Here is a 12,018-nt window from a genome sequence, read left to right as displayed (position 1 = left end):
AGTCTGTTACAGTGACACTGACCTGCTGCACACTCCTCCCAGTATGTCACATAGTGACACTGACCGACTGCACTCTCCTCCCAGTCTGTTACACAGTCACACTGATGTGCCGCACACTCCTCCAAGCCTGTTGCACAGTGACACTGACCTGCTGCTCACTCCTCCCAGTCTGTGATAAAGTAACACTGACCTGCTGCTCACTCCTCCCAGTCTGTTGTTACACAGTGACACTGACCTGCCTCACACTCCTCCCAGTCTGTTACACAGTGACACTGACCTGCCGCACACTCCTCCCAGTCCGTTACACAGTGACACTGACTTGTTGCACACTCCTCCCAGTGTGTTACACAGTGACACTGACCTGCTGCACACTCCCCCCAGTCTGTAACACAGCGATACTGGCCTGCTGCCCACTCCTCCCAATCTGTTACACAGTGACACTGACCCGCTGCACGCTCCTCCCAGTCTGTGACAAAATAACACTGACCTGCTGCTGACTCCTCCCAGTGTGTTACACAATGACACTGACCTGCTGCACACTCCTCCCAGTCTGTTACACAGTGACACTGACCTGCTGCACACTCCTCCCAGTCTGTTACACAGTGACACTGACCTGCAGCACACGCCTCCCAGTCTGTTACACAGTGACACTGACCTGCTGCACACTCCTCCCAGTCATTTAGAGAGTGACACTGACCTGCTGTACACTCCTCCCAGTGTGTTACACAGTGACACTGACCTGCCGCACACTCCTCCGAGTCCGTTATACAGTGAAAATGACTTGCTGCACACTCCTCCCAGTACGTTATAGAGTAACACTGACCTGCTGCTCACACCTCCTAGTCTGTTACACAGTGACACCGGCCTGCCGCACACTCCTCTCAGTCTGTTACACAGTGACACTGACCTGTCGCACACTCCTCCCAGTCTGTTACACAGTGACACTGACCTGCTGCACACTCCTCCCAGTCTGTTACATAGTAACACTAACTGACTGCACACTCGTCCCAGTCTGTTACTCAGTGACACTGACCTGCTGCACACTCCTCCCAGTCTGTTACACAGTGACACTGACCTGCTGCACACTCCTCCCAGTCTGTTAGACAGTGACACTGACCTGCCGCACACTCCTCCCAGTCTGTTACACAGTGACACTGACCTGCTGCACACTCCTCCCAGTATGTTACATAGTGACACTAGCATGCTGCACACTCCTCCCAGTCTGTTACACAGTGATACTGACCTGCCGCACATTCCTCCCAGTCTGTTACAGTGACACTGACCTGCTGCACACTCCTCCCAGTCTTTTACATAGTTACACTGACCGACTGCACACTCGTCCCAGTCTGTTACAGTGACACTGACCTGCTGCACACTCCTCCCAGTATGTCACAAAGAGACACTGACCGACTGCACACTCCTCCCAGTCTGTTACACAGTGACACTGATGTGCCGCACACTCCTCCAAGCCTGTTGCACAGTGACACTGACCTGCTGCTCACTCCTCCCAGTCTGTGATAAAGTAACACTGACCTGCTGCTCACTCCTCCCAGTCTGTTACATAGTAACACTAACCGACTGCACACTCGTCCCAGTCTGTTACTCAGTGACACTGACCTGCTGCACACTCCTCCCAGTCTGTTACACAGTGACACTGACCTGCCGCACACTCCTCCCAGTCTGTTACACAGTGACACTGACCAACTGCACACTCGTCCCAGTCTGTTACACGGTGACACTGACCTGCTGCACACTCCTCCCAGTCTGTTACACAGTGACACTGACCTGCTCCACACTCCTCCCAGTGCGTTACACAGTGACACTGACCTGCAGCACACGCCTCCCAGTCTGTTACACAGTGACACTGACCCGCTGCACGCTCCTCCCAGTCTGTTATAAAGTAACACTGACCTGCTGTATACCCCTCCCAGTGTGTGTTACAGTGACACTGACCTGCTGCACACTCCTCCCAGTATGTCACATAGTGACACTGACCGACTGCACTCTCCTCCCAGTCTGTTACACAGTCACACTGATGTGCCGCACACTCCTCCAAGCCTGTTGCACAGTGACACTGACCTGCTGCTCACTCCTCCCAGTCTGTGATAAAGTAACACTGACCTGCTGCTCACTCCTCCCAGTCTGTTGTTACACAGTGACGCTGACCTGCCTCACACTCCTCCCAGTCTGTTACACAGTGACACTGACCTGCCGCACACTCCTCCCAGTCCGTTACACAGTGACACTGACTTGTTGCACACTCCTCCCAGTGTGTTACACAGTGACACTGACCTGCTGCACACTCCCCCCAGTCTGTAACACAGCGATACTGGCCTGCTGCCCACTCCTCCCAATCTGTTACACAGTGAGACTGACCTGCCGCACCCTCCTCCCAGTCTGTTACACAGTGACACTGACCTGCAGCACACGCCTCCCAGTCTGTTACACAGTGACACTGACCCGCTGCACGCTCCTCCCAGTCTGTGACAAAATAACACTGACCTGCTGCTGACTCCTCCCAGTCTGTTACACAATGACACTGACCTGCTGCACACTCCTCCCAGTCTGTTACACAGTGACACTGACCTGCTGCACACTCCTCCCAGTCTGTTACACAGTGACACTGACCTGCAGCACACTTCTCCCAGTCTGTTACACAGTGACACTGGCCTGCGCAGACTGTTCCCAGTGACAATCCTGGTATTACTCCAACAACTGTTGCAGAGTAGGTTTCTTTTTGGAATTCTCTCTCCTGTTAACCCATAGCAGATCTCTTCAAAGGGTGTGAAGAACTTATGGACGATTGGGATCAGACAGGAAAATCTTAGATAATACGCTTTGATCCATTGACATGGCCACTGCAGATTCTAAGGGCCCAGTGACTGATCTTTGTTCCTCAGTTTCTCGGGTCTTTGTGGGCACCCAACCTTGAGGGTAACAGTGACAACCCAATGCGTAGCATTCATATCAAACCTCATGTCTTGGCTCATCTTTATCCAGGATTATTATTCAGGTGCTTGCCAATCATGGTAGTTTCTAGAAGATTCTAGAGATATTACTCACAGTATTTAAAGAATTAGAAAGGACAGGAACAATAATGCACAAATATTAGCAACATAGAATTGGTGGAGGCGTTGGACGAATCAGTTAACAATGATCTGAATGCACTGTTGATGTAACATGAGATTGGTGACAAATAAAGAGACAATCGCTTCTCTCCCTCTCAGGCGATTCTTCTTCTGCTGAGATCTGAAGATGAGAGGTGTTCACCACATAGTGCTGTTACTGCTTGTGATTCAGGACACAGTGAACGGTAAGGGTCATTGTAACCTGACCATTAAAATTCCCAGTCACCCTTTAGTGCTGTTACTTGCACTGATTCAGGCTGTCCATTCTGTTTTTAATGTCCTGGTTTTCAATAAGTCACAGAACAATGTCCTCGTCACTGATTTACAGCCATTCTGAGTCATTGTCATTTTTATTAAATGACTCTGGTGTTCTTTTACAACGGAGATTTGAGATTTTCACATCATAATTCTGGTCATTTTTCTGTGAATTATTGGATGAGATTTGTATCAAGAGACAATTTCATTTTTGCAATACTGGGGTGTTTGTTGTGATACCAGTACAGGAGTAACGAACATTAACATTATTTTCTCATTTGATAGATATAATAAACATTATGTAAATTGAAGTTATATTCTCTTTAGATGATTCACTCATGTCGAGTTTTCATCAAAGATGCACACTAATACTTGACTTTCAGAAATGTACCAGCTTGATTCTATCCTCAGGTGACTGGCCTGGGTGGAGTTTGCACGTTCTCCCCTTGTCTGTATGGGTTTCCTCCAGGTGCTGCACTTCCTCCCACAGTCCAAAGATGTGCAGGCTGGGTGGACTCACCATGAGAACCGCAGGGTTACAGGGAGAGGGAAGGGAGATAGGGCAGGGTGGGATGCTCCTCGGAGGGGCGGTGTGGGTATGATGAACCAAATGGCCTGCTTCCACACTATGATTTTGTTATTCATGAGAAAGCAACTGAAACAAACAATCCGACAGGAAAATAATGTGATCCTTGTTCATAAATCACTAAAAGTCGACATACAGATGCAGCAAGCAGTTAGGAAAGCAAATGGTATGTTGGCTTTCATCGCGAGGGGATTTGAGTTCAAAAGTAAAGATATCTCGCTGCAGTTGAATAAAGCCTTGCTGTGACCTCGCCTGGATTACTGTATCCAGTTTTGGTCCTTTATCCAACGATGGACATACTTGTCATAGAGGGTATTCACTTGGTACCCAGTTTAGTGAGGAAGGAGGAAGTAGTGTACTCTGGGTCATTTACAAAGGTTGCCACAAAACTGAAGTAGCCTGAAGTAAATTAGCCTTTGTTCATCCAAAGTTTGTTCAAGGTGTCGTCATGTCTTTCAGAGGAGCAGTTGGATAACTGTGACAGAGTAAAGACAGCTGTTCTCGATGTCAGTTTTGCAGATAGATTTTTGCAGAGGGGTAAAAACAATGACTGCAGATGCTGGAAACCAGATTCTGGATGAGTGGTGCTGGAAGAGCACAACAGTTCAGGCAGCATCCGAGGAGCAAAAGCCCTTCATCAGGAATAAAGGCAGAGAGCCTGAAGCGTGGAGAGATAAGCTAGAGGAGGGTGGGGGTGGAGAGAAAGTAGCATAGAGTACAATAGGTGAGTGGGGAAGGGGATGAAGGTGATAGGTTGGGGGCGGGGGGGAGGGTGGAGTGGATAGGTGGAAAACAAAATAGGCAGGTAGACAAGTCATGGGGACAGTGCTGAGTTTGGAACTGGGGTGAGGTGGGGGAAGGGGAAATGAGGAAACTGTTGAAGTCCACATTGATGCCCTGGGGTTGAAGTGTTCCAAGGCAGAAAATGAGGCGTTCTTCCTCCAGGCGTCTGGTGGTGAGGGAGCGGCGGTGAAGGAGGCCCAGGACCTCCATGTCCTCAGCAGAGTGGGAAGGAGCGTTGAAATGTTGTGCCACAGGGCAGTGGGGTTGATTGGTGTGGGTGTTCCGGAGATTCTTGCAGATAAACATTCAGAAATTTGCAAAGGAAACATGGGTAGATTTATGTGGAATTTGACAGAGAGGAGGCGATGGTGTTTGAGAGATGGGATACATCAGGGTTTTCGAAACTTTCTTGTCAGGGGCAGTGTTTCACCTTTTTTTTCTCAGTCAGTGGACCAATGAGCATGTTTAATAAAAATAAAGCTTAGCACAATATTCATTGTTTGTTCAGAAAAATAATTCAGAGTTAAAGACGCACCTTTTATCTGTGTACAATAGAGGCATTGCGTGAGAGAGAGAGAGAGAGAGAGAGGACAGGAAAGGCCCCAAGTCCTGGTCACTAGGACAGGAGAACGGGGCTTCGCTAAGGTGTTGCATTGAGCTAACATTGAATTTGTATTTGCGTCTCCTGGAACTTTCAGACATCACCTCAGTTGAATTAATATCGAAGTAGGTGTCAGTTCCGGTGTAAGATGGCGGCAGAGTTACAGGGCTGTGTTCAGCTCTTGTCCTACTCCCATCTGCTTTCCCCCTTTGAGTTACTTTTACTTCTGCTCTTTTCTTTCACTTCATTTTCCTTTCATTTTGGTCTTTTTTTTCTTCTTTTCTGTGGTGGTTGGTTGGCAGCACCAGCACAGCAGCGAGAGCGGGCTATATGTGGAGTGGCAGACCTCCTGGAGATAGGATGGTACAGCAGGGAGGATGTTCTCCCAGTGAGAGGAGGCCGGCGGCTTTGACTGCATTCGCCTGCCATTCAGGGCCAATGGCAGCAACAATAAGGTCATTCTCCAGGGGTTTGGGGCCTATGACAGCAGCAGCAGCAAAGCTCCTCCAGTGATTGGGGAGGGCAGTGTTGGTGGCAGCAGACTGTTCAAGATGGCAGAGCCAGGGACACTTTGTTGTTGGGTGAGTCTGGGTTCAGCTGTATCAGTGAAGTGGGCCTGTTGGGGGAAGAGATGGTTCCTAAAGTGGGCCGACTCCTCAGTTGGTGGATCTGGCACAAACAGCGGGGCCTCCCCTGAGGCTGGATGCTGGCATGGACTGGGTCAGAAAGACTGATGTTCTGAACTTTTTATTTCTTCATTTTCCTCATTTATTGCTATGATTGAAATTAGATTACTTACAGCATGGAAACAGGCCCTTCGGCCCAACAAGTCCACACCGACACGCCGAAGTAGATTGTCCATATCTTCCGATACTTCATCATGTAGTAAATGATAAATAGTACTGATGGAAGATACCCCCATTGGCCGTAGCACTCTACATTCTCTATCTGATTTATAAAGACTATCTAGTAACGTAGTCTTCTTCTGTATGTAATCTCGAATTTAGAAGTATCGAAAGAAATCTCCATTAGGTCATCCAAATTTCTAACGCAGCTGTTCAAAAGACATCAGGACCCCTTCTTTCAACTGATTCCCTCAACATGAGATACCCCTGGATCTCCAGAGTTTGAAAGTGGCATCTGTAAACCCCAGATGAAATCCCCATGCTCCCACTATCGGAGCATAGGGAGATGCTTTATGTGAGTTGCCCTCATTTTGCCACATTGTATTCCAAGCTTTAATTGTGTTTCGTATTATGGGGTTTTTACAGTGATCCGTAATGTCTGAAAATAAAAGGTTAATAAGTGGGCATTTTACTTGGGAAGCCTCGATGTCCAGCCAGATTGATGACGGGTCAGACAAGACCCAATCAGCTATGTAACTTAATAGGGAACTTAACTGATATTTCCTAAAATCTGGGAAGTCCAATCCTCCCCTTGCCTGTGGAAGCTGTAGCTTCCTCAGCTTAATGAGGGGCCGTCTATGATTCCAGATAAAGGAACCCAACCAGCCATATAATTTACATAGTGCCAGCCTCGGCAGCATCACCGGGAGCATTCTCATAGGGTATAGGAGACGGGGCAGGACATTCATTTTAATTAGTGCTATTCTCCCCAGCCAGGAAATTGGAAGATCTCCCCTCCGCTGGAGGTCCTGCCTTATCCTTTCCAGTAAATGCACAAAATTAGCCTTGGCATAACTGACCAAATACTGGGGCAATAAAAATGCCTAAATATAAGAAACCCTCCAGGGACCACCGAAAGGGAAAGTGGGATCCGTCCAATAAGTGGGATATACAAGCAAGGCCACCCATTGGCATAGCCTCCAATTTTGAGAAATTAATTTTATAGCCTGAGAATGCACTAAATGTATTAATAACTTGGATTAAGCGAGGTACGGACATCAGGGGATTACTGAGGAATAAGAGAACATCATCTGCATAAAGGTAATTTTATATTTACCTGTACCAATCCTCGGGGTTGTTATATTAGGGTCAGCCCATATAGCTTCTGCTAGTGGCTCAATTATTAGCGTAAACAGCAATGGTGAGAAAGGACATCCTTGATGGCAGCCCCTACCCACACTGAAGCTATCCGAGCCTAATCCATTGGTAATCACAACTGCTTTGGGATCACTATACAATGTTGAGACCCATTTGGTAAACACCTTTCCAATGTGTAAAGCAAATATGACCATTCAACCCTGTTGAATGCCTTTTCCGCGTCTCATGAGACTACTACTCCTGGTATCTTTCCCTGATAGCAGGCCTGAATCACATTCAAAACTCTTCTAACATTATTGGATGATCTACGGCCCTTAATAAACCCCATCTGATCCTCCTTAATGATATGTGGCAATACCCTTTCTAGCTTCAATGCTAACATTTTAGAGAGGATTTTAAAATCTATATTTAGCAAGGATGTTGGTCTGTATGATGCACAATCTTCTGGGTCCTTTCCTTTTTTAAGGATGAGAGAGATTTTTGCCTCTTTCAGCGAAATCGGGAGACAGCCCTGACTGTATGAGTAGTTATACATGTCCAGAGTAGGCCAGCCAATATTCCTGTAAACTCTTTATAGAATTCAGCTTGAAAGCCATCTGGGCCAGGTGCCTGACTGCTCTGAAGTTGCCTGATTGCGTCAAGTATTTCTTGAATTGTTAGGGGAGCATTCAAGACCGCTACCTGTTCTGGAGTTAAGTCCGGAAAGGTCAAATTTTTAAAAAATGATTGCATCCTCCTAGTCCAGAATCATACCTCCCCTCAGCTCTTTTTCCAGTGTCACCAGTGGTCAGTAGCTATTTCCTTCCTATCCAGTAAATTTTCAGGTGCGTTCCAGATGCTTGTTTTTCATGCCAAGTGCAAAAGATCAGTTCCACCAGCATGAATAGACTTTCTGAGAATCGAAAGGTGAGCTCATGTGTGCCGTAATCTGCAATATCAGACAGCAGGGTAAACTGATGAGGTACACATGGGAAAGAATATTAATTACTGTCATAAACTCCTGGTCTGTTGAGCTAATGGGCAAAATTTAGGACGTGTACAGTAGATCAGGCTTGTGGGGTTTATTAAAAAGTACAATTAAGATATTCTGCTTTCACTAGAATACATGACACACATTTCACAGTCATAACGGTCTGAGAGATATAGTAATCGCCATAATTTGGAACACGTCTGCAGAGAAAAGTCTTCTACATGTCTGATTGCTTTGTTAACTCCTGCACTTCTACAACTGGATTTCTGATAATTCAAGAAAATGTCTCAAGGTGCTTCTCAGACATGTAATCAGATATTAACAAAAATGGAAAAGGTCTGAAGGAGACAAGCAGAGGGGTAAACATGAGCTGTGTCAAAGACGTAGGCTTTAAATAGAGAGTTTCAAAGGAGGAGGGAGGGCCCACAAGGGGGACACAAAAAAAGGAACTGCCGAGCCAGCAAAAGAAATCAGGAAATCAGGCTCTGAGCGTGAATCCACCAATCAACATGAACATCAAACACTCTGGAGGCAAAATAATTGACCAGAAGTGGAGGCAGATGGGATGCCCCCAAAGGTACCAGTACCAGCAGGTGGACTGCAGCAGCTCATGTTGACAATTCATCACCACCTTCTCAAGGGCAACGACGGACAGGCAATAAATGCTGGCCAGCCAGCAATGCTCACATCCCACCAAATGAATAAAGTAAAAACAAACTGGCCTGCTGGTTTCAAATCCCTGATCCTAGTGTTTGACATGTTTATTTTGGGATTGCTAAATTAGCTTACCAGGCTGAATACGAGCCTTGGTAAATTGGATTAAATGCATTTTTCAGTTCTAAACTACTGGGAGGGGGAGGGGAATTGGAGGGTCATTATCAAACTTGAGTAGGGGCATCCATTGCTGAAAATGTGTTGCTGGTTAAAGCACAGCAGGTCAGGCAGCATCAGGAAGAGCGCCTCATCTTCCTTGTGGTCGGAGGGTTCCCAGGCGGAAGATGAGGCGCTCTTCCTGATGCTGCCTGACCTGCTGTGCTTTAACCAGCAACACATTTTCAGCTCTGATCTCCAGCATCTGCAGACCTCACTTTTTACTAGGGGCATCCATTGGCAGGCTGGAGGCTTAGGCAGGCCCTGAGCACAGAAATCCAGGCTAAGTCTGCAATGCAGTATTGAGGGGGCTCACTACAGTCAATCCAGAGATGAGGGAGTTTGTTTTATAAAGAGAGATTAAACATTTTAGGCTTTTACTCTCTGGAGTTTAGAAGAATGAGAGATCTAATTGAGGTATATAAAATGTTAAAGGGGATTGAACAATGTCAACGTGTAAAGGCTGTTTCTTCATATGGGACAATCTAGAGTGAGAGGTCATAGTTTTAGGATAAGGGGAAGTAGATTTAAAACAAGAGATGAGGTGAAATTCCTTCTCTCAAAGGGACATGAATCTGTGAAATTACGACCCCAAAATTTGGTGGATGCTGGAACATTGTGTAAATTTAAGGAGGAGATAGATGGATTTTTTAAATTAGCAATGCGTTGAAGGGTTATGGAGAGTGGGCAGGAAAGTGGAGTTGAGGCCAAGGTGAAATCAGCCATGATTGTATTAAATAGTGGAGCAGGCTTGAGGGGCTGAATTACCTACTCCTGCTCCTATTTCTGAGGAGCTGTGATGTTTTGGTTGAGATATCAAGTAGAAATCCTTTCCCTCCTTGGAGGTGGATGTAACAGATTCCTTGGCACCACTTCAAACAAGATCAGGGAAGTTCTTGGTCTCTTGGCCAGTGTTTATCCCTCAATCCCTCAAAAGATAGCTGTCTGGTAAATTATTAGATAATTTGTAGAAGCTACTGCATATAAATTAGTTGCTGTGTTTCCTACATCACAACAGTCCTGGGGTTTAACAGGTGGGCAAGGTTTTAATATCTAGGCCTATATGTCAATATCGTGACTAGGTTGCAGGAGCTAAGATGTTTTCTGCTTCCACATGAATTGCATCAAAAAAATCCTTGTTTACAGGAAGAGTAATATCAAACCTTGAAACTGGTTGAATAAAGTCCTTTTAGTATTGTGCTATCAAAGAATAATGACACTATTCAAAAATTTCATTGACATCATTTGCAGAATTTCAGATAATAGTCGAGTAAACATTTCAACAGGTTCCGGTTAATATTCACAGCTTATCTGCTTAATTAGTTAATAACATAACTGGCTGCTGAATGGGAAGGTGTGACTTTGATCTAGTGAGTCACAGCACACCTTTGGAATCAGTATAGGTGCTGTTGATATGTACCTGAGTCAATAGTTTTTCAGACTATGGTAATGGATTGGGCTGCTATGTTAGACTCATGAAAATCTCATTGAAAGTTTTTGGTAAGGACAGAATCATAGAATCCTACAGCGTGGAAGCAAACCCTTCAAAGAGCATCCCATCCAGACACACCCACCTTCCCCCGCCACCCTATAGCCCTGCATTTCCCATGGCTAATCCATTGAGCCTACACATCCTTGACACTGTGGGCAATTAAGCATGGCCAATTCACCTAACCTGCACATCTTTGGACCGTGGGAATAAACTGGAACACACAGAGGAAACCCACATAGACACAGGGAAAATGTGCAAACTCCACACAGGCAGTCGCTCAAGGTGGGAATCAAACCCGGGGCCCCTGGCATAATGAGGCAGCAGTGCTCACCACGAAGCCATTGTGCCACCTAGTTTTGGAGTCCATTGATTTGCTGTGGAATACTTTAAACATTGTAAGGTAACTTTATTTTATTGAGTGCCAGCAGTTCAGGATCCAGGATCTGAGCATATAATTAAGACAACCGTCTGGAGATTGGTGGAGTCAAGCCAAGTCTGGATGCCTTAAAATTGTGGTTAGGCCCTGATTCCAGATTCCTGGCTCCCCTTCCTGGTTCTGGCAATTTTTATGAGTGTGGAATAAAAGTGCAGGTGGCAGGTTCACACCCGAGCCTCCAGATTTAGCAGGTTCTATTGTGTAGATAGGCATCTCATAATTGGTCTCTGCCTCTCACCCTGCACAAGCTCTGGAGTGTGACCAGTCCTTCAAATGCTCGTGAAATTCAAAAGTCTACTTTGAAAAATCTGCTGTGCCTACAATATTTCAAAAAAGCATTGACCAAACTCTGCCATCTTAGCTTTACTAACAGAAGCTTTAGAACATACGAACGTAAGAACTAGGATCAGGAGTAGGCCGTCCTGCCCATCGAGCCTGCTCTGCCATTCAATAAGATCATGGCTGATCTTTTCATGACCTCAGCTCCACTTACCCGCCCTCTCGCCACCTGCCAGTGGAAACATTCTCCATGCATCTATCTTATCCATTCCCTTCATAACCTTATACGTTTCTATAAGATCCCCCTTCATTATTTTAAATTCCAATGAACATAATGCCAGTCTACTCAGTCTCTCCTCATCAGCAAACCCCCTCAACTCTGGAATGAACCTCGTGAACCTCCTCTGCACCCCCTCTAGTGCCAGTCCATCCTTTTTCAAGTAAGGAGACCAAAACTGCACACAGAACTCCAGGTGTGGCCTCATCAGCACCTTGTATAGATTCAACATATCCTCCCTGTTTTTAAACTCAATGTCTTTAGCAATGAAGGACAAAATTCCATCTGCCTTCCTAATTACTTGTAGTACCTGCAGACCAACCTTCTGTGATTCATGG

The 12,018-nt window shown here is 46.1% G+C and overlaps 2 protein-coding genes across 5 annotated transcripts in view; one reads left to right on the top strand and one right to left on the bottom strand.

Annotated features, from left to right (window-relative positions):
• LOC132832946 (butyrophilin subfamily 3 member A2-like) overlaps nt 1-12,018 on the bottom strand; it is a 408,440-nt gene that overhangs the window by 66,133 nt on the left and 330,289 nt on the right. The window lies entirely within an intron of this gene.
• The window catches only part of LOC132832698 (uncharacterized), a 45,491-nt gene that overhangs the window by 2,482 nt on the left and 30,991 nt on the right, over nt 1-12,018 (top strand). For all 4 annotated transcript variants that reach the window (XR_009646967.1, XM_060850792.1, XM_060850794.1 and 1 more), the window contains exon 2: nt 3,228-3,313. Coding sequence is in view for 2 of the 4 variants with exons in the window: in XM_060850792.1 (XP_060706775.1) it covers nt 3,256-3,313 (58 nt within the window). In the remaining 2 variants the exon portion in view is untranslated. The remainder of the gene's footprint in view (nt 1-3,227; nt 3,314-12,018) is intronic.

This window comes from Hemiscyllium ocellatum, chromosome 35 (assembly GCF_020745735.1).
Source record: "Hemiscyllium ocellatum isolate sHemOce1 chromosome 35, sHemOce1.pat.X.cur, whole genome shotgun sequence".
In the NCBI taxonomy this organism is placed as follows: domain Eukaryota; kingdom Metazoa; phylum Chordata; class Chondrichthyes; order Orectolobiformes; family Hemiscylliidae; genus Hemiscyllium; species Hemiscyllium ocellatum.
This window is presented reverse-complemented; position numbering and strand designations above follow the sequence as displayed.